Source organism: Dromaius novaehollandiae, chromosome 2, assembly GCF_036370855.1.
Source record: "Dromaius novaehollandiae isolate bDroNov1 chromosome 2, bDroNov1.hap1, whole genome shotgun sequence".
In the NCBI taxonomy this organism is placed as follows: Eukaryota; Metazoa; Chordata; class Aves; order Casuariiformes; family Dromaiidae; genus Dromaius; species Dromaius novaehollandiae.
The window spans coordinates 24,361,492-24,388,278 of NC_088099.1; the positions used below are offsets into that span (position 1 = coordinate 24,361,492).

The 26,787-nt window shown below is 34.9% G+C and overlaps 1 protein-coding gene across 3 annotated transcripts in view; it reads right to left on the reverse strand.

Moving 5' to 3' along the window:
- Nucleotides 1-2,339: 2,339 nt before the first annotated feature.
- Nucleotides 2,340-26,787, reverse strand: part of LOC112982316 (phosphatidylcholine translocator ABCB4-like) — a 37,969-nt gene continuing 13,521 nt past the window's right edge. For all 3 annotated transcript variants that reach the window (XM_026098594.2, XM_026098593.2, XM_064506007.1), the window contains 19 exons: nucleotides 26,282-26,395; nucleotides 24,821-24,931; nucleotides 24,260-24,385; nucleotides 23,868-24,071; nucleotides 23,279-23,449; nucleotides 21,656-21,817; nucleotides 19,949-20,131; nucleotides 19,114-19,260; nucleotides 18,695-18,799; nucleotides 16,638-16,715; nucleotides 15,111-15,194; nucleotides 14,521-14,724; nucleotides 13,067-13,167; nucleotides 11,094-11,234; nucleotides 8,824-8,980; nucleotides 8,196-8,393; nucleotides 5,741-5,947; nucleotides 3,967-4,113; nucleotides 2,340-2,571 (listed from right to left, as the gene is read on the reverse strand). In XM_026098594.2, coding sequence (XP_025954379.1) covers nucleotides 2,365-2,571; nucleotides 3,967-4,113; nucleotides 5,741-5,947; nucleotides 8,196-8,393; nucleotides 8,824-8,980; nucleotides 11,094-11,234; nucleotides 13,067-13,167; nucleotides 14,521-14,724; nucleotides 15,111-15,194; nucleotides 16,638-16,715; nucleotides 18,695-18,799; nucleotides 19,114-19,260; nucleotides 19,949-20,131; nucleotides 21,656-21,817; nucleotides 23,279-23,449; nucleotides 23,868-24,071; nucleotides 24,260-24,385; nucleotides 24,821-24,931; nucleotides 26,282-26,395 — 2,847 coding nt within the window. In that variant the 3' untranslated portion in view covers nucleotides 2,340-2,364. The remainder of the gene's footprint in view (nucleotides 2,572-3,966; nucleotides 4,114-5,740; nucleotides 5,948-8,195; nucleotides 8,394-8,823; nucleotides 8,981-11,093; nucleotides 11,235-13,066; nucleotides 13,168-14,520; nucleotides 14,725-15,110; nucleotides 15,195-16,637; nucleotides 16,716-18,694; nucleotides 18,800-19,113; nucleotides 19,261-19,948; nucleotides 20,132-21,655; nucleotides 21,818-23,278; nucleotides 23,450-23,867; nucleotides 24,072-24,259; nucleotides 24,386-24,820; nucleotides 24,932-26,281; nucleotides 26,396-26,787) is intronic.

The window sequence follows — 26,787 nt, forward strand, 5'->3', positions numbered from 1 at the left end:
AATATAGTGCACACGTTTTTTAGAGGTGGGTCACTGTCTTTATGGCTTTGTGACTAAAAAATACATGGATGGGGCGTTCGTTGGCAACATAGTAGTAGTGGGTGTGGTCTTCTGAAAGGCTGTGGTCTTCTGTGGTGAAAGCCGCGGTGCAATTATTAAAGCTTTCTATGGTGCATTTGAAAGCAAAGATCCATTTTCCTAAAGGAAAAGTGCTTACTTTCATTACAGCCCCTTTCAACCCAAAGTGAGTTGTTCAGTAATTCTTATGCAAAGTTTCAGGTAAATCTTGATGAAAGGGAAATACTTTTTTAAGAAATGAGGAAGAAGAAGATAGGGAAAAAATAAGTTGTTCTGAAAAGTTTCTATACTTGGTATTACTTTCTGAGGTAGATTTTAAACTATGTAGTGAAAATGTTGAAAAATGATTCTTGAATGTCTGCGTTCAACCAGACATTGCTTGTTTGATTTTCAGGGAGAGCTACCAGATTGTCTGGTAAATCAAGCATCTTTCAAACTAATTCACATTGGGGAGACAATCCAATCATTACTAATCCAATCATTAGAAATTCTATCATTAAAAATTAAAAAAGTTTAAAAAATTAAAATCCAGTAGTCAGCCCCCCCAAAAATCAACCTAAACATTTTCTCAATTGTTAATATTACAATGTAATAATGTTATAGAAATATCTATTCCCATCCTGCAATTGCATGTATAACTTATTTATATTATCGTTCAGACAAAGAGACTTAGTCATGGACAAGAAACCTATGTGTCAGACAACATATAGATAATAAACAAAGAAGTTCACTACTGCAGTGGTTTTCCGATGTGAGACAGGAACAGAAGCAAACAGATAAGTGATTCAAGAGAAATACAATGAGGCTGTGTCAATTAGCATTCTGGAGAGTGCCGTAAGAACAGAGATCAGCTTGACTGTCAGCACCTGAATTTGTGTGTGTGTGCATGTGCATGTGTCTGTATATATAAATATATACATATATTTATATATGTACATATATTTATATATATGCATATATATAAATACATATATACACCTGCATGTGGACAGATACACAAAATGTATCTATCTCAGGAATCAGAAACTGCTGTGACAGAAGTGTGGAAGACTGATAAATCAGGCAAGTTTTAAACTTTAAAACAAGACTTTACTGGATTGATATTCATTAACAATACACATTGTTAATGGTTAGTTCTTAATCATCATTAATCACTATTACTACATATTCAAGGCAACAATCATATCCTAAATTAGGATCAGGACTAATAATCATATCCTAAATTAGCAATGAATATACAGTACCACAGAGCTGATGCCATGCAGTTAGCACTGGTGGTTACAGTCCTTGATCAGTTGCAGTCTTTTAGGGTCTTAGTCATCAAGGTGATCAGGGTCAAGAGCACTTCAGTGAAGGAAGCTGGAACTGAAAAAGGTGTCCTTCTCTCCAGCTCCTCCAACCCTCAATTTGAGTTCTCTTCCTTTTATAAGATACTTCACTCTTTAGAGAGTTCCTAGCCCTTGGCCTCTGCCCCATAGTCTTTGGGATGCTGGAGGGTACACTTTCCGAGGCTGCAGAATGTGCCTTGTCCTTCTGATCAGTTCATGTTTTTTCTGATCTGCTGCTTCTTTTCCATGTCATACTAAAGCAGTTTTTTCCCAGCTCCCAAGGCTGCACTTCTTCAATGACAAGTAACTGACCATCAGTGAGATGTTCACAGTTATGGGACCCTTTTTTCAACCTATGCCCATATTTTTGAGACTTCTGCTATTATCCCAGGCTAAAACTCCACATAACAAGAACCTCTGGCATCAAGCTCCAGCTGACCTGCAAGTTGTTGTAACAAGCTGATAACAAGCCTAGTAGGTCAGGGCTGGAGTCTTGCATAGTTTGCATAAGACACCATAAGGATAAGGCCTGAGGCTTGTTCTCAGCAATGGCAATACTATTTTTACTGAGCCACTAGGTACCAAGTGCTAAGGTACTAAGGCACTATATATAGAGATATATGATTTGCAATATGTATGTTTACATATTGTTTACCAGATATGCCATATTAGTGTGCTTTTGTTAGCATTTAAGGCAAGCTAATATTAAATTCTGTTTAGTAGGCTTCTACTATTACGGGTGCAATAGTCCCCTGCTTTGGCTACAAAATAAGGTGGTTTGAATAATGAACTAGCAATGAGGCACTGGTACGTATTTACTTAGTATTTCCTGCTTTCATAGGATTTACAAAAGGCCTTTTGTTTTGGACAAAAAACAAAAGTATCAAGACTGACTACTAATACTACGTAGTATTGAAATAATTACAGTGACACTTCAGAGATAAGTACTGCCTTTAATTTACATGTTGCATGGCCCAGACTGAACATTGACCAGAGAATAGTAGATGCCTTTTTCAGCTAAGAGTTGTTGATGAGTCCCTTGTTCTACAATCTTGCCATTCTGGACCACGGCAATTTTGTCAGCGTTCTGGATGGTGGACAGGCGGTGAGCTATCACAATGCAGGTGCGACCTTCTCGGGCTTTATCCAGGGCTTCCTGGACAACCTGTTCAATGAACAAATTAAAAGGTGAATAAAAAGTATAATGTCCTGGAATTATTCCTGGCAGTCTGTAGTGCCAAATACCTCAGCTGCCATCTCCTAAGTAAATTATAATACAGCAATGAGAGAAGGGGAATGTCTCTGGTTTTAGCTTCCAGTTTTAGATTTAGCCTGTGCTGGCAAGGAGTAAAAACTGTTATAGCAGATAATGCCATGAGAGCTAAGAGGAGGAGATGGAGCCAGGCTCTTTACTGAGATGCACGATGGGAGAACAGGAGAAAATAATCATAAATTGGAACAGGGGAGGTTCTGATTGGATGTAAGAAAAAAATTTCACTACAAGGATAATTAAGCATTGGAACAGGGACCAAGAGAACTTGCAGAATCTCCTTGGAGGTTTTCAAGGACTTGACTGGACAGAATCCTAAGCAACCTGGTCCGAATCCAGTGTTAACCCTTGTCTGTGCAGGAGGTAATTCAACTGTCTTGAGCCACCTACTAGCATACCAGTTCTATTGATTTTACAAGTCTCACGAATGATGTTTTTCTTAAAGCTCTCTGGCAGAAAAATATTAATGAGAATCTCAGCTTTCTTTTCATTATTCCTTGTGTTTATTAGTACAGAATACAATAAGATATGAAATACTTGTACCTAAATGGCACATAATTAAGAAAGCAGAATCATGACATATTTTTAGTGGATTTCCCCCCCCCCCAAATTTTATGATTTTATGTCTAGCATTGATCAAGATCTAGTCCATACGTTTTGAGCTTTTCAGGTTAAAGCTGTTATTATAGTCCCCCTGACCCTCCCAGTAAGTGCATTTGTAGTATCTATGTTGATTTTCTACAGCCAAATTGTGCTACTGTTACACCAAGACTTCAGCTTTAGGCTTAAAAAAAGAAATATATAGCAATAGATTCTAGCAATGTTTTCCCTGTGGGTTTGCAAGTCAGCCATGAACAAATAGAAAGAGCTGGAAAGCAATGTGAGAAACAAGTACAATTTTCAGAAGCAAGACTTGATCATTTCCCAGAAAAAAAAGTTAGCTGTCAGTTCTGACAGCATCCTCATACTCTTCAGTTTCTGAAATTTGTTCCTCCTGATTCAATTCTGACAGCACTTTTCCAGTTGAAGCCTGCAGAATTCCAAGCGTAAAAATACCTTCTCCATTGCTACTTCAATCTGCCTACTCCCATATGAAGAGAATGATATGCTCTTCTGGGAAGGAGGAGTAGGTCATTCATATTTGTTTATTAGCAGCATAAAAATATAATTTGCATAAAACATCCATATTTCAGCATTGGGCTTTATTTAATCTGTGAGAGTGAATATAATAATCACAATATAAACAAACATGGTTTTAGATCCCAGACTCCTGGCTCACAAGAAAGTTACCTTTTCACTTTCTGTATCTAAGGCAGATGTAGCTTCATCTAATAGCAGAATTTGAGGCTGACGTACAAGAGCTCGGGCAATAGCTATACGTTGTTTCTGACCACCAGAGAGCTGGGTTCCCTTGTCTCCTGCACGGGTATCATATTTCTAGAAAAAATATTAAGTTCAGAAGATGAATGCAAATACATCAGTCCTGGAGTGGATTTAAGCATATCGATTAGTGATCCATAAACTGAATATTCCATACGAATAGCTCTCTGAAAACAGATGTTCAGAATTCCTAGCAGTCACAAGCCTATAAATCTTTCTAAGAGACTTCTTTGTAGTGCTGAGTGTTTCATAACTCTCAATGCCCTTCCCAAGCAACAGCTCCTGTAAGGTTGGAAAGCAACATTATTCTCAATCAGGAGGTGAGACACTGAGGCATAGTACAAGTCTATGACAACACTGGGGATCAAATCCTGACTTTAAATTCTACAAACTAGCCTCCTAATCAATTATTCTAACCCACATTTGTTCATCATGAAGAAAAAGTAGCAACTTATAACATGCATCAATTCTGGGCCACATACTTGTGTGTGTGTGTGTACACAGAGTATATGGCACTAAATATATGTATATACATAAATACACGCATATATGCATGCGTATGTGTGTTTATAATTAGAGCTTGGGGCAATTAGGTTTTAATTTAGGTTAATTAATCTCAGTTAAGTGGGATCAGTTAGGCCTCTGGACAAACTCATGTGTAGGTCACAGTAGTCTGTGACTTACTATATATTTTGTTGCACAAAGCACTCAAGTTTTATGAGACATCATTATGTATCACAATATTTCTTTACACAGTTTTGGAAACAGCAGATCTCTTGATAATAGCCTTTAGAAACTAAATGAGATCTGCAAAAAATCTTGGACCTTCACCTCTGTATTTTTCAGGAAACACAAAAAAGCAGCTAAACAGCCTAATATTAAGCTGCATATAAGCAACATGCAATTAAGCTGGCAAACTCCTTCCTTCAAGATGTTGTGGTTATCACAAGCTGACATAGGTTAAAAATTGATTTGTCAAACTCACAGAAGAAAAGTCATTCCAGAACTGTTAAGCAATAAAACGTGATTTCTTTCTTAGGAAGTTCCTGAGTCACAAATTATGCAGTTAGAAGAGAATTTAGGTGATTAAATCCTTAGCCTTTTCAAATACATTTCTATAGGCAAGTCCTGTTGGTCACCATCTGGGACAAGATTCTGTGCAAAGCAGACCTGACTCAGGAACTTCATTCTTACATTATATTGTGTTGTTCAGACATATATGAAAGACTTGGTCATTTCTGAATCACAGAAATACTAGAAATTTCAATTCTTACTAAGTACAGCTGGAAGAAAATACCTATGATCAAACTGATTTGCATGAGAATCTTTGTTAATCTAGCTGAATCTTCATCATCTTCTACATATGTTTGAGATAAATAGGAGCTGACAAAAGAAATTTCTAACTCTCTCTCAAAAAAAAAAAAAAAAATTACACACACTTCCAGCGCTCAGTGAGTTGTATGTAATTTGTTTTTCTTCTCTAATATCATAAACGTTCTGCTCTCCACATGCCAACGGTGTCTCCCAGAATAAAAATAAAGCACACTAAACACAATAAAAAAAGGAAGACTTTAAAAACTAACTCCTCCAGGTCTATTTGCATCTTAGAGATTCAAAAATGGCACAATTTTTCCCACCACAAGTCACCCCCAGTTTTCAGTAGGAAAGAAAAGATATAACTTACATTTGGTAGAGATTCAATGAAGGAATGAATATTGGCTTTTTTTGCTGCACTAACAATTTCCTCACGTGGCACCTCCCGACTGTTATCTCCATAAGCAATGTTCTCAGCAATAGTGCAGTCAAACAGGATTGGTTCTTGTGAGACAATACCAATCTGAGATCTAAGCCATTGGATATTTAGTGCCTTTGCGTTTTTGTCATCAAACAGCTGAGAAACCAAACATTTGAAATTTCAGTCATATATATCTGTCTTTGAGACCTGCTGCAAATTCATACCAAAATTTGTGCAATTGCAGTTCTTTCTGTAGAGATTCCAGTTTGAGTATCACATAATCCCTTCCCCTCCTCCTCAAAGTTATAAAATGTTCTAAAGATTACAATATAAAAGTGAGGATAGTCCCTTCTACTTCCTTAGTTGTTTTCTTTGCTTCAAGATTTCATAAAGATTTTAAGGACAGTGGAAGGTAGGATAATGCAGAGACTATTTCAAAGAACTTTACCCAAAGTTTTTTTTCCATAAAAGAAGGAATTTAAAGAACTTTCATCTATTTAAATGTTTTTTACATATATCTTCCCACTGAAAGAATAGACTGGCATTAGTATTCCATTAAAATAAAAGAAAAGGTGGGTTCATCCCGTCATACACTTCTAAACCAAGCACCAATCAAAAATATAATTGTGATGTAATGTCTAATAATAGACAAATTTACTTCTAGATTCTCTAAGATGTCATTTGCAACCAGTTTTCTATACCAATAACTGTCACATTTCTACTAAATTTGGCTAGTGAGCTGTTATGCTTGCCTATTAGATAAATGACAATAGATTCTTTTTCCCCCTCGATACATCAGTTTCGTAAATATACTATTCATACCAATCTGGATGCAAATATACCAGGAGATTAAGAGGGCTGCTGCACCTCCACTAGAATCATGCAGTGCAGTGTTAAGGCTCTGTGTCATGCATTATGACTAGCGGTGTAATTGAAGAACTTGCCCATTCAGAGCATGGCTACATCCATATGATTAATCCACCAATAGTTTGTGCTAAAGCACTCTACTGAAAGTCTACAGAATTCTTTTTCAAAGGAAGATGATCATAATGAACATGATCCACTGAAATCAGTGACAGCATTTCTACATCTGTAACATGTGAGAAAGAAAAAGCTAGAAAGCAGAAGTTGCTTTCAACTACCTGATATGTATTTGCCATCTCTTTTCCTTAGAATTCCAATGCATTTGCAGGCCACTAAGGTCTGCTTCCTGTTCTGCATCTGATGTGAAAATCACTGATGAAGCTAGAACATTATTAAAACATTTGCATTTTGGATCCACCATGTCAGACAGCACAACTTTTTTGGCACAGTTACTCTCTTCTACCAGACTAGCACAATGCTTGGTGAACAGTAGTGCTTTTGAGCGTACACTCAGTTCACAGCGCCACTGAACATGTGAACTGGTCTGCTGCTTTTGTGGTTTCTATGCTAGTGAGTTGTGCTTTTCTCTCCCTTCAGTAAACCATTGCTGGCTATTTGTGGCTGCAAGCTCAGAAACATTGGCCGTGAAGTTGCACTTAGTTAAGCATACTTTTTGGAGCAAATATGCTTCCTCTTTCTACACATCAGTTTTCCATACTGGAGGTGTATGCGCATTTCTGCTCTTGCACACATCTTGCCCATCACACCTAGGTCTTATTTTAGTAATGCTGTCACTTTGCTTTATCTTTTGTGAGCATCTCTGTAGAGACAAGTTCTGAAAACCCTCTAACTCTGACCTCCAAAGTCTCTCCACAGTACAGCAGTTCTTTTTCAAATAAAATCTCTGAACCCATTAACATTGAGGAAAAAATGGCAGTAAGCAATACCATTATGTAAAGAAAAGTATTGTAAAGTTGATGAATAAATTAAGTAGTGCAGGAAACTCTAGACATTTTAAATCTAAATTATGAGAAACACTTGCATAGCAGCTATCACTTTGCTAACTGGGTAGATCTGAAAGACACAACTAAAAATGAAGATAAGAATTATATTCTTCAATATTCTTCATTGCTTTAAGAAAGAGCATAGATACCAAACTCTGTTAGTACAATATACAGACATAGATGTGCATATTTAATAACTTTTGAAAAGCTTCTGATATTAAAACATCAGGAATTTTGCTCTGCATTCAATGCAGTCCTTCCACTGTCATTATTAGGCTGTAGATCAGGCACATTTTCACCACACAGATTTTATTTCATTAATTCAAAAGCATGTGAGAAATCAAGACTTTTTTGTATTGTTTCACTTCACTGTATTTATATAAGGAACCCTGAAAATCAACTGGTTGTCGTTAATATTAAAAATATTTTTAAAACCCCCAGAATAAAAATATCTATCATACTTCATCACATCAAATAAAACCAAATACATATATTTTTATTTAACATGCAGACATATTCTTATGAAAAACACTTACCATTTCTCCATCAAGCGGATCATAAAATCTCTCAAGCAACTGAATAACAGTGCTCTTTCCACAGCCACTGCTACCGACAAGAGCCAGAGTTTGTCCCTTTTCTACTTTTAGCCTCAAACCTTGGAGAACTTTGACATCAGGTCGGTTTGGGTAGTTAAACATTACATCTTTGATCGTTATGTTTCCCCCGAATCTTTCCTATAATTGAAATAGTATTATTGAAATAGTTTAAGACAATTGGACAGATGATTCATATAGAACTGCAGAAGTCTCTTTTTATTTATTGAAATCAGTAGGGTTTTGCATTTGCTAGAATGTTGTCTTTAACTCCACAAATCTTTGTGAAACCAAAAAAGTTAAGTTATAGCACTGAAATATTTTGAAGCTGCTAGTTGAACTCCACGCAAGCTTTTACTTCAGACCTTCAAAACAAATAAACCTTAAGTCAATGTGGACAACTGGTGAACTCATGAAGCATTTGGTTCTTGTTGCAATTTGGATAGTGCCAAGAATACATTGAGGTAAGCAACTAATGTGAGAGAGGGAAAAATCAGCAGTTTGAAGTAAGTGACAAATGTTATGTCCATATTGTCAATATATAAAATTGCCCCAAACAGTGCTTACTTACAGGCTTCAGTCCTTCCTCACTGTAACTATCTATTGAGGGTACTGTTTCAAACAGCATGAACAGATGGGCTGCTGATATCTTGGCTTTGGCATAGTCTGGAGCAAAAGAGCTGCTTTGTCCTAAAGCCATTGCACCAAATACAACAGCTGAAAACACTCTACAAAAGAAACCAGAAAAATAAATATATAAGAAGAAAAATAAATAAATAAATATAGTGAGAAAAGAAGAATGGAAACAGGGCTGCATTCAACTTTATTTTATTTGGACAAAACAAGGAGCTAGATTTAATAACAGTAAAGTAGTAACCACATATTATTGCTTTAATTATTTATTTTGTTCCAGAACTAAGTTTTATCCCCTTTTAATGAAGTGAGATAAATAAGATTCCATTCAAAATTCAATGTTTTCATTACTTATTGACACTAATGTCTCTTATTATTAATACGGATTAACTGTAACAAATCTCAAATGGAGCTAGGAAGACAGTAGTCCATGGGTGGCCTGGGAGTTTGTGATCCATTTTTAAATTATTAGTGAAAAGAAAAAATAAAAACCTACCCTGCAGCAAGGTGACAATAAAGGTTTAATTTGCTATCACAGCTCTACTGAAAAATTGTCAAGGGCTTGCAACACAGAGCAAAACACAAGCAAACAAAAACACAAAAAAACACCCAAGTTGAAAATGACACTATTATTGTTTTATGGTCAATGTAGATGTACCTTTACTGACTGCATTAGAATGGTTTAAGAACCTGCTGTCTTCAGCTATTAATTACTACCACACAGCATAGGATTACTCATCACTGAGAAATGGTAATGGACCACATGAGACCTCTTAAACTGTTTTGAGGCAAAAAGTGAAAGATTAATTTACATGATCTTCAGAGCTACATAAACTAATCTGTTTTATCCTGCATATGAACAGCCGAGAAGGACTCACCCTGGTTTAGTGCAGACAATCCCTTCCAAATCAAGCTGAGCCACTGGAAATTCACTCCCCCTGCTTTCCCCTTCTCCCCTAGCACCAAAAAAATCCGCTTTGCTTCCAAGCAGCCCACAACACCACCTCTGTTATCCACTTGTAACATTTCTGCTGCCTCCAGTTCCTTCTTCTGTGTGTTTCTTAACATCCACAAGGCTACTTAACATTATCCTACAAGTTCCAACTTAACACTATCTTTCATCAGGTGGCGGGGGGAGGCTTTCTTAGTTATTGAGATCACTGCTTTCATTCTTTTCATACCTGTTCCCATAGGCCTGTATTGAGCTGTTGCCTCTTATCTTACACTGTAAATTATCTTTCTCACGAGTTTATACAGGACCAAAGGGGTTTTGGTACTAAGGTACTATGGTAAATGACTGGATAAATAGTGATTATAAAAGCAAAATAGAAAAGTAAGAAGCTAAGAATAAGCCATAGCTTCTGAATCCCTCCTTTCATTTTTGTACAGTTTCGGTCCTTAAAAGCCAATAAAGTACCCTTAAGGATAAAAAAAAAAAAAAGTTGTACTATTCCTTGTATAACTACATACTGCAGTGGACACACCTTCTAGGAGTACTGCAAATTGGAAATATTTTATTTGCAGTATCTATCTAAATTAAAAGTAAAATGCTATACCTCACTATGAGTATGTATAGCACTCTATATGTTGTTCTTGCACTCATGGTTCATGCTTTGATTTCCCACACAAAATTGGTTTGATTAACCCTATCATCTAGAAGAATCTAGTCATCTTTCCCTTACAGTGCATAGCATCTACCCTATAAAACAAAACATTACTCTGCAATTATTTAACATGTATATTAAAGCAGATTTCAAATTTTGATGGGTTAAACTGCCATAGAAATAACAAAGTCACAGATAATCTTTTCTTAAAAATTTTTTTACAATATCATTATGCTTCAATAAACAAGTACAACTATGTTTTCTTTTAGAAAGTACAGCAGATCTCTTCAAGCTACATGAACAATAAGCTGAGAATAAACAAAGTGACATAGTAGGATACTGTTTTATCCTCTGGAAAAATAATAGTCCAGAATAACTATAGAAAAGGAAATCCCAAATCAGGGCTACTTGAAGAACTCAGAATCTGTAATCATCTATAATATTGACTTTGTAATATGCTTTCTATAATACGTTCCTATAACATTTAAGCACAGAGGAAGAATTTGCCTGTTTTCTCAGAGCTACCTAATGGATTCATGATACCCTCAGCAACAAAGACCTCTCTCTGGATTGAGAGAGAAGAGATTGCAAAAGAGATACTTACAAAAACACATTTTTATACTCCATGAATCCATTTACCACTAGATAGGCACCAAACCGGAAACAGCCAGCATAGGTAAAGTACATCATTGCTTGTGAAAGGGCAAAACAAATACCAAATATATGTGCCTTCTTCACAGAATTTCTGTAAGAAAGAATGCATATTTTCATATGAATGAGCAATTGTACTTAAACCTATTATGTAAAAAGCAATTAATTCACTTCAGATGCTGCTGTGATAAATGGGAAGTACTCATCTTAAGTACTTTAAGTTACACAATCCCTTAACTCCTTAGACTCTGTCTAAGAGAAGAAGTTTATTTTTGTTTGTTTCCAGAATTCTGTTTATTTCAAAGAACAGACTGGAATATGGAGAAAGAAAAAAGTTGCCCCTTAGCTGCTATGTCTAATTATTGTCTTACCGCTGCACAGTTGAAGTGTTAAAATATTTTACAGTTGAGTCCATGATTACAACTTTCAAGACTTAAACAATATCATCGAAACTGCATTACTGCATCACATAAGAGGGGGAAAAAAAGTCTTCGTTCTTGATGTGAGCAGAACTGCTTTCAACCATAGACATTTTTTTCTGTCAGTTGTTCTTTACTTGTGATTTTAGGTTAACCAAATCAGATGTTCAACAGTTCAATATTAGACATTGGGAATCTGTTTCTTTCGAAGTTCATCAGCCAAAATTATTCTCTCAGATAAGATTTAGCCTGCATGGATGATGCATAAATGGGATTTTGGATGATAAAACTATGTAAATAACTAAAGGCAGGGCAGAGAGAAAATTTTCTGCTAATATGAATTTTACCAGAAAAAAAGAAAGAAAATATTTAATTGTACTGATATAGATTTTAATTATATTGATGTTATTCTTAAGTCACCATTGTATGGTTCCTTTTGGTGAAAAATAGGATCCAGGTTCACAAATACGCCTTTTTGATAAAGAAGCTGCTGTCCCTTCTCTTTTACCTAGCCAATTTGCACATTAATCCAGGACAGCAGAAGACCTAAGTTCAATTTTTATAAAATAGAAATGCTTTGCTTAATCAGTGGTTAAAGATGCACTGAGACATTAAGTCAAAAATACATGTCCTATCTCCCACATGACAAATTGTCCCATAGGAAAACTAAATACTTTATTTCTACTGGAACAACACTGAGATGAAAGTCTGAGAACAATTCCTTCAATGACAACTCTGAGAATGGCTAGGTACTGTCCTGAAAGTTGTGAGGTATGGGCTCAAATCTGAGTAACCTGAGAAAGCAATTAAACTAGTATCTCTCATATCCTGCACTGTGTTCTAATAGCTTAATTATTGCAGTGGATGTACTGGCAGCACCCCTTCTCGTTTGTCTCCCATCATATCTGTGTATATACGCTGCCATTTCCTTCACTTTTTTCATGAAAGTCTGAAAATGAAATATTTCATTCTGAAACAAAAATTTGACAATAACGTTTTTGTTTTTCATTTTAAGCTTTTTGAAATATGCTTTAAATCAAAACAGGGTTGGTTTTTTTTTTTTTTGCAGTCACAAACCAATAAGTAGTTATTTAAATATTTTCAGTCCTGCTCATACTTTCAAAAATGGGTTAATGAAATGTTTAATTTATATAAAACAGTTTTTAACTAGACCTAAGTATCTGAAACATCTTAGCTGGGAGATCAGATTAGATGACTTCCAAAGCTCTCTTAAAACCAAGACTTTCTGAAAGCAAGTGATATTGCAATAGAAGATACTAATACTACCACAGAAAATTAATTAAAACAAGAACAAAACCTACAGTCTTTCCTGGTGACCTCCTTGGTTAATAAAAAGACATGCAAAATCTTTAATGTAGTTTTACTTCAGAATTAATGCAAGTAATACACATGAACAAAAATTAAATTCATGTCAGTCCAAGTAAATGTATGCAATTTTTTCTAAAATTAAAACACAGATTTTATTTCTTTAGTTATTTTATTATACCTGTATGGTATGTGCAGATGTTCTCCATACATGAACTCAAATTTTCTTTCTCGGGTCAAACCTGCAACAGTTCGAATATTTTCTATGGCTTCTGTGGCAATCTGCAATTGAAACACAAATACTTTAATCAAAACTATACTAAAGAAATGTACAGGAAAAATATAGTTAGTAGAAAGGAAAGGAAATACATCTTTTGGCATATATGAAAAAGCCCATGGAAAGATCATTATGCAAAACTTCCAGTTGTCTTGGAGGGAAAAAGTGTGTTTGAGGAACTTTGTCCACAGACATAAAGGAAGGAAAATAGAAACAATTTAATAAACAGAGTTAGTGAAGGGATTCAGATCCAGATTAAGACACGAATTTAGGTGTCTATGCTACTGTTAAGTCAATGGAGAACTATTCAGCAGAACCTAGAAAGCAATTCAGCTCACCAGCCATTACATGCCTACTTAAAGTTTCATTCTCCAGGATCTACTGACTAGAATGGTAAGAGGCTTAATTCAGTTGCCCACATATAAGTATTCTGCCATCAGAGATATAGATACTCCAAATACTAGGGTAAGGCATGGCAGATGTGACACAGAACACAGCATAGACCCATGCCCTTCTGAAACAGCAGATGGAGGCCACTTAGAATATACCGTGACATCTCCAACAACTATAAGGGGATATTAGACAACTAGCACATATGCAAACACATACATTTAAACACTAAATTTAGGTGTCTTAATCGGAAGATTAATACTATTGTTTATGTGCATGCCCTTAGATAAATGACTCTTCTCAACAGCTTTTTACAGTAGGACACAGGAAGGGAGTTTAGAAAAGTTTTACCTCTAAGAAAGTAATACTTGGGAAGTGATGAAATAGTTGTCCTGCCACAAAACGATTTTGGAATGAAGTAACATTAAATGCCTTCATCTAACTTCTCCTTTAAACAAGAGCCTAGCCTTCTTGCTTTTCAGCTCTCATCTTTCTTTTCCACTCAACAAATAAGAAATGGCAAAGAGATTCAGAAACCAGTGGATATATCCCTGCAAACATTGGTAAGATGAAAGAAAAAAAAGAAAAAAGAGCATTGCAATATATGTAAGATAGATGACATGCCAAAAAGGATGCCAAAGAAGAAACAAGATAATGTCAAAATGAAGAGGGCTGCAAAATAAGGAAAATGGAGACGATCAGAACAGGAAGCGGGAAGATGTGCTAAGAATTCTTCAAGCGCACTTCTGGGGCTTATCAATTCTGAAAATAACTATCAGTTAATAATATAAGTCTTCAATTATTCTTGAAGAGGTATTATATTCTGTTGTCCTAGTAACGTAAATGCATAGAGCTTGGCTATATATTATGGCATAAACCATATTTGGAAGTAACATGTCTATTTCCAATGCCCTGGTAAAAATGACTGTATACATTACACAGAAATAGATAAACTTCTCTAGACCAACCTTTCCTGCAATTTCCAGCTGCTTTTTATCTTTCTTAGCATGTCCAGCCAGCATCTTCATTTCAATCATTCCTGCCGCGGCGATGATTGGCACAACAACTAAAAGTAATAATGTCAGCTGCCAGCCATAAATTAGTGATATAACAATTCCAGTCCCAAGGTTAGCTATGTTTTGGGCAATTAATGCCAGTCTGACACCAGTTGCCTGAGGGGGAGAAAAAAGACATTTTTTGCTAAAGAAATGGCATGTTAGATGAGGAAAACATTTCCACCTACAATACTCCTGGTTCTCCAAAAAATATTTATAAAGTCTTGAAATCAGATTCCTGATTATTTTTTTTAATAATAAAGGTTACAGCACAACATAGTAATAATCCTAAAAGAAGATTACTATATGTTTACAAGGCAATATCCTTCATCATTGTTATAAAACTCATCAGTGCATTCTATACCAGCTATCATTTTACCAGTAATTGTAAATTTTAGTTGTTGTCAAAGTCAAGACTGCCATCTAACCAGTCAAGCCCAAGTTCCAAATTTACTACATATTAACCCAAATATGAAAAATTGCCTACACAAAATGTTACTTACTCCTTTCACTTGTGAGGCATCATTAGCAAGTCTTGTAGTTAATGCTCCCGTGCTATTTTTAGTATCATCAAACCAGCCCATATCCTACAATAAGAAACATTTTTCTTAGGACCAGTCTTCCATATACTTTATATAAGCCTTAAAATAAAACTGAGGTCTACATAATATAACTAAGTTGAATGTCAGAAGTCAATGTGTGCATATTAAATTAAGCATAATTCCTTAATTGCACAATGAATATGCTAAGAAAGTGTATGCCTGTGCATGATCTGATGCGTAGGCTGTCATTGCTGAGAAGAAATGAGAGCAGGCTGTGGGAGTCCCAGAACCAAAAGCCACCCTCCCCCACCACTGCTGAAACTGCACCTTCTTGGAGGAAATGACTCATTCACATTGCTTCATAATTGCAAAGTTGCATGGGGAAGAACTGTAAAGCATTTTCAAGGTGAGAACTCCTGACTTTTTACTTTGCTTCTCTTCAGATTGAACAGACAAATTTGGAAGTGATGAGACAAGATAAAAAAAAACTGGCGTCATATTTAAGAGGTCTCTACCTGATCAAAACCATTTGTTGGGGTTAGCTACACAGTTTATCCTTATTCACCATGTGACCAAATATCTCGTTTGAAGTGTAACGTGATATTCACCATATGAAGACCTGGGGATGTAGTACCGGCCTTTGTGACCTCAACATCCAATTGTAATACTCCTCTTCCATCAGGCTTTCAGTGATGTTGATCTGTAGCTCATAGTTTTTCAGAATATGATAGCTTTCAGATCATACTGCAAATACTCATGTTTACTTGAGCAAAATTCTGTGTCTACACGTGGCTTAAGGTGCAATACATAAAAAAGCAGAAACATTATATTGTATATTTGAAAAATCAGAAATACTGATCCTGAAACCATGCAAAAATAGGGCCCATTTATGTAACTACATGAATTACTTAAAATTACTACAAAAATTATATATATATTTAAGTTTTCTGGAAGTGGCTTTAAGTTTAAGTATACAATCTTACTACTGAGTTAACAAAAGACAATTATGCGTTTTGGAACTCTTTCAAAGAGACTTACAAAAAATAAAAAGATTATCTGTTCCTATTACAATTTAGATCAGACATTTGAAATAAGAGTTATATAGTAAGTTGCACTGCATTGCATTTCTTTGCAGGTGAAGGGGCACCAAGGAAGAAAAGCAGACAAATGAGCATGTAATGAGATACAACTAGTGCACATCAGCTTGTTAAATCATGGTAACTTAGCTGTAAATCTAAGGTCTTACAAGGAGTATGTATAAAGCTCTTTGTTTGATTTAAGTATCTGTGCCTACAAATACATTACTTAACTCCCCGTAACTAAGCAAATTGGTTTCTAAATTGATTTAAAGAATCTTCTTTGTAGACCAAGTCTAATAACAATAATCTAATAATATCGTAGAATAGCGTAGAATACAGGTATTTTATGATATCTAAACAAATAAAAACAAAAAAATATTATGCTTTCCAGAGTTCTAAAAATAATTACCTGTCTAAGCATTGCTTTAAATGCCATGAATCGAAGCCTCATTGTGAGAATTTCTCCAGCTTTGCCAAAGGTGAAACCCTATTTGAGAAGTACAATGTTTATCATACTATTACATTGTTTTGTATTTAGTAAATATTTTTAGATGCACAGTCTCTACAATGTCAAAATACAAAATATTGTAGTCATTATCTCAGAAAACAAGTGTAAAAATAGGTTTAATATTCACAAATTCTAGTAGATTCACAGTATAGGTATTGAAATTTTGTATTTCTGAATAAAATATATTCAGCATAGCAATATTGCCCAGCACTACTTCACCAGCATGTTTCAAGAAAAGAATCACTAATGAACCCTTCGACTTCATTTTTAATCAGAGCTGACCTAGGTAAAATTTAAACAGGTGTTTTTTTAGGTTAAAAGCTTCATGAGGAAATCTGAGCTCACTGAAGTCAAAGGCAGATTTCCCATTGATTCCAATGGACCTATGATTTCTTCCTTGGAATCTTAATACAACTTGATAGAGCTATCAGTAATAATACAGAGTAATGTTTTATAATAAACCAAAAATATTTTTAGACAGATATATGAATCAATTTAAAAAGATACAAAAAGGAATATCTTGATTAAAATATTGACAAGATACATTCTTCCTACACTTTTGGTACAACATTAATTAGCTTCGTTTAGCTCACTACCACCTTTCTATGATTACAGACATTAATACTTCAGAATCTACATTTGAGAAATTGTATGCCCTTAAAATATAAAACACAGATGAAACTGTACTGTGTGATATTAAGAAAAATTGTTATGGCACATTCCAATGAACAAATATTTTTCTGTTAACTTTGATCATCGGCATTGTTGTGCTGATATACTGTCAATAAATTTCCATAACTGTGTGAATTAAAAAAAAAATCATAAATTTAACATCTTTGAACAGGCAGTATATAAATAGATTATGAAATTAATGTTTTTATATTTCTTCATTCTCATTAATTGGGGGATGTCATATTTCAGTGAACTTTTCCCATTCATATGCTAATTTAAAACTTTATCTGCACATTTATAAGTTGAGCAAACCCATCATATGCATCCACAGCTCAGTCTTCAATACTCAAGGTCATTCTGCATTCATGTGTAATGAAACAAACAGAACAGGCGTATTTAGCAAGAGATTGTTGCATGTCTATGCTGCTATGTTTTAGGTTCGCTTCATTATTTCAGTGTGTAGATTCATTTAGTGAATAAAGCTATAAAATATTTACAGATTATAAACTAGACTATATAAAAATACTTAAATGCCAAGTTTTATCAACTATCTAATTTGCACTTGTGTAATTACTACTTTCTTCATTGTGGCACTGTTGTAGCAGTTAGAGGCCTATATAAGAATTAGGGTAGAGTTAAAGTACTATTTTTACCGGCTAGGAAGTAGTGGAGTGAAAGGATAAGTTCAGATGGCAACAGAAATCAGTGAGAGCAGAGGATGTGGTATTAGCATCCAGGCTTTATCTAAGCCAGAGCAGGCAAGTATCAGCATGATGGGTATCACCTGATGAACCAGGCCCAGAAAACTTTGGGGGCTCATATAGAATAAGACTTTTAATGGGGAGGAGATAGAGGAATGAAAAAATTGGAGGACTAAGATAAGAAGAGTTGGTGGATTTGCACTTACTCACAGGTTCAAGTAGGAGGACTTGGGGTGGGGCGGGTAAGGAGTGGTATAGGGTGTAGGAATGGTTGGAGGTTAGGTTGTAATGTAAAAAGAAAAAAAAAAAAGGAGTGAGAGATTCCAGAGCTGTGTACTGAAATGTGTTTGGTGAAGAAGAGGGGGAGTCAGAAGTGAAGAGGCTGGAATACGTTAGAAGGTCTCTGGCATGTGAGAAGCTGTAGGTCAGAAAAGATTCATAGTTCAGCATGAAGCACATAAGGAACCATATATGAGGATTCTGTTTGAGTTAGAGGCATTTATTAAGAAAATATTTGGTATATTTGAGATCTAGTTTCTGAAACATCATGAACAATTACAATAAAGCTAAAATAATAAAACATACCTGAAAAAAGAAAGTAAAAAATGAAATGATCCCAAGTGCTAAAAACAGCAGTGAATATAAGTTGCTCTTTTCTCTTATAATGGCCTTGTCAGTTTCTGAAAAAATCTGTAAAATAATATTTTAAACATGCGTTTTTTAAAATCAGATAATAATCTAAAATACTCCCATACTTCTCAATAAGTATGTTTGGTAGTCATTTGCATTCATAAAAATTTGAGTATATGTTACACATGATTATAGGTATAAAAAGCAAATTTCAGGTTGTAACAAGATTTTTAGGATTTTGTAAGTCTTGTAGTTCTTCAGATGTGTCTAATCCATTCCTCAGCTTCCTAATGCAGGAACTGTATAAAATTCAGTTTAATTGTAAATGAATTCAACAGATTATATACCTTTTTATATACTTTATTCAAACTTACCCCTATAATTTCTGAAAATATGATTGCAAATGCAGGTTGTAAAGCCCCATTGATAATTGCACATACAGTGCCAGCTACAAAATATGGCCATTCAGTTTTGTTCAACCTCATAATTTTCAGAAATGAAGCTGGAGGTAATCCACTGTCCTAAAAAAATAGGAATTTTGTTAGGACAAATATATATTAATTCCATGGAGAAAAAGAGAGATTAATTGTCAATTTCATATTCCCAGGATCCATTCAGGGAAAGCCAAAATACATACTTTTTAATAACGCAATTAATTAATTGTATGTTTCTTTTTATAATTTTAATACAAGAAAGAAAGAAAGCTCTATTAGAACATATCTATAATTCTTGTCATCATATTTTAGCTTAATTCACATAATTTTGGTTGACCAATACTCTTGGTATTGTTTAGTGGTCACTGAATTATTCATTCTGAGAATATTGCTGTGTGTAATCCACAGCTAGATTATTTCAAGTAATTGTTCATTGAACAATAAATAACAACAGATGGCTTAGTGTTGGCTGCAAGTGTTAATGCATTCATCTGATGTTCCAGGTTTATTGCAAGAGTTCTATGTAGGGCCATGCATTTTGTTTCCGATTCAAAAATGAATGTTTAACCTATATAGACTATGTCTGTATGGTATTCAAATATACTAAAGTATATTTGTTTTATAACAAATTTATTTTCAAGAATAAATTTATCTCAAATTTTACCCCATATGAAATGCCTCTTTTCTTGTACATTTTAAAGCAGGAGAATGAATTGAATTTCAATGCACTTTGAAAGATATCAAAGTACACTAAGAGCTCTGCAAAGGTACTTACAGGCAGATTAGTTTTCACATCAGGATCATCATTCTTTTCTCCTGGCTTTCTAAAGCTTCTCCGAGTTGATCGTCTTCTCAAACCTTTCATTAAGGATTCACCCAGTTCTGGTTCAGACCCACTTTTTTTGACACTAAGTACACTTTCATCTTTTTCTGATGATTGAGTGTCAGTTCCTATTGTCTAAAACAGGGAAGAACATGACATTAAGATAAATTATGCACATATTAATTGAATGTTCAAAATTATAAGGAAATCAATATAAAAGTAACCAAAATCACAATTCAGTGCAAAGAAATATAGGCAGAAAGTATATGATGCTATAAAGTGAAAATTGTTATTATATTTGACTAGATCTGTATCTTCAGAGCTTGACTGATATACAGGAGTATCTTCAAGAAAAACTGAGGGGCTGGGGGTGAAAATACGAGTTAATTCACACGAAAAAGCAGCTAACAGAGATTTAAATTGAGTATGAATGATTTGCACTCATCTTGGGATCTTTATGAATGAGTCCTCATGAAGTGAGAAGAATGATTCCCCTTTTCAGTGCAGAGTTCCCTTACAATTCTTGATTTAAAATATAACAAGGAAGTTCAGGATGGAACAGGTCAAAAAAATTTTGATTAAAAAAAAACAAAAACAAAAACAAAAAAACCCAGAACAGTCAGAAGAAGAGCCCTTCTTTTGGTGGTAGTTTTGCCAGTCTCCGTGGTGGAATAAGTAATTACCTTCCCACCACTGAGGAATTTAATAGTAATTGGATTCAAAGCTGCATTCCATTAGTGTTTCTTTTTTCTCAGAAAAATTTTTGTTATTTCTTAGTACTGATTTTTTTAATGAATAAGAAAAATCACTTGTTTTCTATTTAACATTTCCTAATTTCTTCCAGTCACCATATTTACCTGAATACAAGTTTACTTTGAAGGTGACTAAATAAATTCTCACTGTTATTTTATATAGAACATTTTTAATTGACCCAGTTTACTCTTTTCAGTCTAACATACTGAGACATCTTTCAGTTTCTTTAATGGACATGGTGATCATGCAGTAAAACACCAAGTACACAGAAGGCTGCAGTGAAATTCAACCTGTCACACGTGACATTGGGATGTACCAAAGTGTTTTGTTCTTCACTTCATAAAAAATATGTTTCTGATACTCATATCTGATTTTTAACTTATAATCTCTTTGTTTCTGGCTACAGAGCTTAAATGTGTACATATTTTTATACTCAGCATAGCTGGATTATTTTTCTTTTTCTTCCACTCCTCCACATTTTTTCTTGAACCTCAGCATAAAGCATTAAAACCAAATATGTAAATATGCATGCCCTGTTCCTCTAGTATTAACAACCACATTTTACCTTGCACTTATCATAGGCTAAGAACATGCATTGGACTAGCAAACTACTGTAAATCAGCTGCTCTACATTAACTGCCCCATACCTGCCTAAAAGGAGAATATAAAATAATCCTTTAAGTTTAAATCCCTAAAGGATTAGAAATGTATTTTCCCAGGTTTAAATAGGTCTGGTATAAAATTTAGTGGTCTTTTGTCTCAAATTATTCTTCTCCTTTCTAAGTACACATTTTTCACTGTTAACAAAACTTGCTGCAGAATTTCCAATACATCTGAGAGCATACAATAACTATTAGTATTCAACACAATAGTGAGTATCAGGCAACAGTTTGCAGAAAAAACTACCTGCATGTTAACAAGTTTGTAGTAGATTCCCTTTCTTTCCATCAATTCAATATGGTTCCCCTGTTCTGTGACAATTCCATCTTTGAACACAGCTATATGATCAGCATTTCGGACTGTTGACAGTCGATGAGCTACGACAACCGTGGTGCGTCCTTCCCTTGCCTAAAAATAACAAACTTTTACATTAATATATCTCTAAGTATATTCAAAATTTTTTCATCTTCATATTAGAAAAATGGAAACAAAATTGTCCACAGAGAAACAATACATTTCAAATTTTTTTAAAAAAACAGATTAGAATGAGTACCCTAAAACAGGAATATAATTTTTAGCTTGAACATAGATATTACAGACAATCTCTTGCTGTGGCGCAAAAGAGTACCAGATTTTGCTTATAAATATTTTTAAAAATTCTCTCAACATTGTAAATATTTAAACCTTATATATATATTTAAATCTGTAGTCTTATATTTAAACCTTAAAATCTGTGAAGGATAGTTTACATTCAATTAATCAAGTAAATATATTTAGAAGCATTATTGAAAGTATTTTACATTAGCTTTAAAAGAGAGTTCAGTGTTTAAAGCTTGAATTCATTTCCCATTCAAATAGCTTCACTGAAAGTAAAATCCTCTATAATTTCATATAAAATGCAATTTAATTAGCTATCTCATTTTGGATGTTTATGCACCTATCATGCATAATATGGAAAATGTCATAGTTGGCCCTTTTAATAATCAAGCTGTATGAAAATTATCAAGGAACTTACAGCTTAAATAATCAAATTAATGATCACAGGTGGAATTCTGACAGAACCTGGTTATGGTCCATCTTCCCTTGGTCTTCTGCAGCGGTTTATGAAGATCCCAGTTTATAAATATTGGCATGAAGAAAAGCTAGATAAGTGACTATTCTCCATTAAATGTATTTCCATTAATAATTTATTTATTCTAGAAGTCACCTGCAGGAAGCATTACAGCACTCCAATTGGAAGACAGCCCAACTGGGTAAATTCAGAATAGCATTTGGGGGGTATACTGCCACAATACGAATATAAAGAAATTTTGTTTAAACCTCTCAGTTCCATCAGGAATCAGCTGTCCCTGTAATGGTCTCTACACCGAGGAGACAAAGAGCACCTAGGGATATTCATATTAAGAGAAGCAAATGTTTCCTTGAAGTGTTTCCTGCAAGTAAAGAACCAGGTCATTGCTACAATCAGTTATGACATGCTGGTAGCCCTTATCCTGTCTGTCAGGTTTCAACATAAGTTAATCAACTAGGTGAGTGACAAGAATATGAACATCTATAAGACAGTGTATTGTAGGGGACAGTATTTATGCCAAGAAAATCTGATGCAAGATTAATGACACAGAAAACACTATATCCTCACTTGAAACAAGATTCCTCCCCGTAATACCTCCAAAATGTAAAATAAATAAATAAATAAATGAAATAAAAAATTAAAAAAATACACATATCTGTGCAAACAGAAAGTATTTGCCAAATTGAAGTTTACTTTATGTTTAAGGGTCTCTATTTCTTGTAGCTCTTTAAACAAGTGTCTGAAAAAAGGAAACAACAGGCTCCTGCTCACCTACTTCCTTTCACAGTGATACTGACCTTGTCCAGTGCTGCCTGCACAACAGATTCACTTTCAGTATCCAAAGCGGATGTGGCCTCATCAAGCAGGAGGATTTTAGGATCGCGAACCAGAGCACGGGCAATTGCTATTCTCTGCTTCTGGCCGCCGCTCAGCTGGGCCCCTCTTTCTCCAACCATGGTTTCAAACTTCTGCAAGACAACAACACGCACTTCCAGTACATTCCACAACACAATCCTTTTGCCAGCGAAAGGCAGCGTAAGGAAAGGCCACATCTGCATTAGTAGCACCAGCAGATTCTTTTATTACCTTGCCCTGTTCTAAAACACTGCAGGGTAAACACTCGCTTGACTATGCCTTCCTCATTCTTCATGTCCCTAGGGCTCTAGTATTTCTCAGTCCTCTGAAATGCTCATCCAACCATGGCCTAAAGAGTTGACACTAACTTTATTCTCACAAAAGTTATGAGAAGGCTCTTTGTAGTCACAGCTCCAGCGAGAGCTTCCTCTATCTGCTGGTTGGTTTAGGAAGAGCCCTTCCAGGGAACTCTCTGGCATGAGCGGGCTTACTTAAGGGAAACTTCTTCACCAAGACAGCGGGTTTGCTTACGTTGGGTAGCTCCATGATGAAGTCGTAAGCATTAGCTTCCTTGGTAGCTTTTTCAATCTCTTCCATGGTGACGTTCTCACGGCCGTAACGAATGTTTTCTGCAATAGTAGTAGCAAACAGCACGGGCTCCTGATTCACCACACCGATAATCTCCCGCAGATATCTGACGTTGAGGGTCTTAATATCCTGCCCATCAATGGTAATCTAAACAAAGGGACGCAGACGACAAGAGTTCGCTAAGTGTTTTGGCCACGGCATCTCTCTCCCCCAGGTTGTCCTGTGCCATTTTAGGGGAAACCCTATTGTGTCATTTGAACAAGGGCAATAAGACCAGAGCTAAACTTCAAACAACAGTGATGTACACAGCAGTCATCTCACTTGAGCTACCTTACCATGCCTTCCTTGGGGTCATAAAATCTCTGGATGAGCTGAACAGTTGTACTTTTCCCACAGCCACTGCCACCAACAAGGGCTACTGTCTGGCCGCAGTTAACCTTGAGATTCAAGCCTTTCAGTACCTTCATGGAATATGTTAGAAAAAACATAATGTATAAAAATGTGAGCTTAAATTTAGGAGAACTCTAATGACTTGAGTGAAATTTTCTTCATATTTACATCAGAACTGGTCTAATAGCAATACATTACACAATAGTGTTCACAATTACCCATATTGTGAACCAGTTCATATGACAAAACAACGTAGTATTATAACTACATAAAATTAAGAGTTATATAATAATACTATGATGCAGTATTTCTGTACTGTCACCTTTTTCTGGAAGGGACCAGAGAAAGTAGAGGAAAATTATTGTACAGTAAAACTCACTGTTTTCACATGAGTTACAGGATCAACTTGAAATTGTTAAATTTTCAACAAAATTTTATTTGACTTTTTTCCTAAATAAATGATTCACATATTTAACTGTAAAATGTATCAACTTCATATATAGTACCTTAACATCTGGTCTGGCTGGATAATTGAAGCAAACATTGTGGAATTCCAAATTCCCTTTAACATGATCTGGTTTGTAGCCTGCCTCTGAGTAACTGTCAATTTGAGGTTCCTGTGCAAAATAACACACACATACACAGACTTATTTCCTAATTATATTTTTTCACAAAGAAGTCCTGGAGTACACCATCATTCTCTAGAAATACTAAAATATATTTTAAACTGATTTAGGTGAGATTTTGCAAAATATGCAAACAACAAATGATGTTTTGCTGCTTCATTACTACACTTCTTAACTATACATGCAAGAACACTTTTATAATTTTTCCATTTAAGCTTTGTGTGAATTTAGTACATTAAGACTGTACCCACAGCTAGCAGCAATTAGAGATTCATTCCACTGCCTGATGATTAACTTGAACATACCACCTGTAATGAGCTGATACTGTCTTTTCATTCATAACTTTGCCCTTTCTGCTGAAACCATTTTTGTGAGAAAGAACTGACCAACTGACCATTAAGGAGAAACAGAGTTCTTAATGACCATTATTTTTATTTCCATCCAGGGTAGGTCTAGAACTTGAAGCACGTCTTAACAACGTAACAATCCAAAACGTGTAATTGCATTTCATACAGATAAATTCATCCTAGTTTCATTAAATAGTAAAGTCACAGCATCCCTGATTTCAGCAACTCCTGGCAATTAAAGTATATATCCAGGATAACAGGTTGGGTTTTATAGATTTGCTGATGCTCATGCTGCTGCTGGTGCCACTACTATCTTTGAAACGTATGCTAGTATACCTGCATCAACTGTAATCACATCTTTATATAGCACTGCAGACATGCCCTTCACAATAAAAACATTAAAGGATACTTCCAAAGCTAAATATTCTAGTGCTCCAGTACTGCTACCTCTGATGAAGCAAGAATTGGTAACTCTAAGAGATAAAGGGAAACTGACGAATAATTACACATTCTATCTGCTTGTATGAATATCTGTCTATAAGAAAAAAAATGAATTGTTTTAGCGTGGTCAAGATCAGATAAAATTAGGAGTCAAATACTGCAGAAAATTGCTACAAATGCAACGGCAATAAAGTTAGCCTTTTACATTATTAACAATTTAACAGAAATATTCTCAATCACTAAAGTATAGGAAGGACCCATTTTCCTCCTTTGTTCCATAATATCTGAATAAGAACATTGGTTTTCCTTTCACCCTTAAATAGGCCTCCTTGGAAATACAGAATTGAGGTTCTTATTAATGGTAGCACAAATTTTTATTTTTTCCATGTTGATATTTCAATATATTTTCAGAACATATCAGATATCTATTTGAATTACATCTCATTTTACTCACTATTCTTTACTCTTGCTAACTTCACATCCATAAATAGCCTGCACTATAAAAAGAAGGGTCTGTAAGTTTTGAAATGAGAGCCAGGGCAAAGGTACTCACACTGTCTATGATATTAAAGACTGCATAGGCAGCTCCCCTTGCATTAGCAAATGCCTCTATGCTTGGAGCAGTCTGTCCAATACTGAAAGCTCCAACCAATACAGAGAAAAAAACCTGAAAGAAATTTTTGTGAGGACATTTATCAAGTCATAATTAAGCAGAGAATTACATTTATTTATTTACATTAGATAACTTTGGATCAAGAGGCTCTACACTTCTTATGGAAGTTTAAGAAATCTAGACTTGAAGAACAAATGAAATAAAAAATAACATTAAGAATAACATGAAATAAATAATAACATTAATAATAACATAAAAAGAAGTTTAAGAAATCTAGACTTGAAGAACAAATGAAATAAAGAATAACAATAAGAAAAGGCCTTCCTTTAATAAGAGTCCTCTGATAACTGTGTTCCTGTACAATATACCTGCACATGTTGATGTTGCAAAGAGATTGCTAAGGATGAAAAAGTGACTGAGAATGGAATCTCCAAAATCTCTCCCAA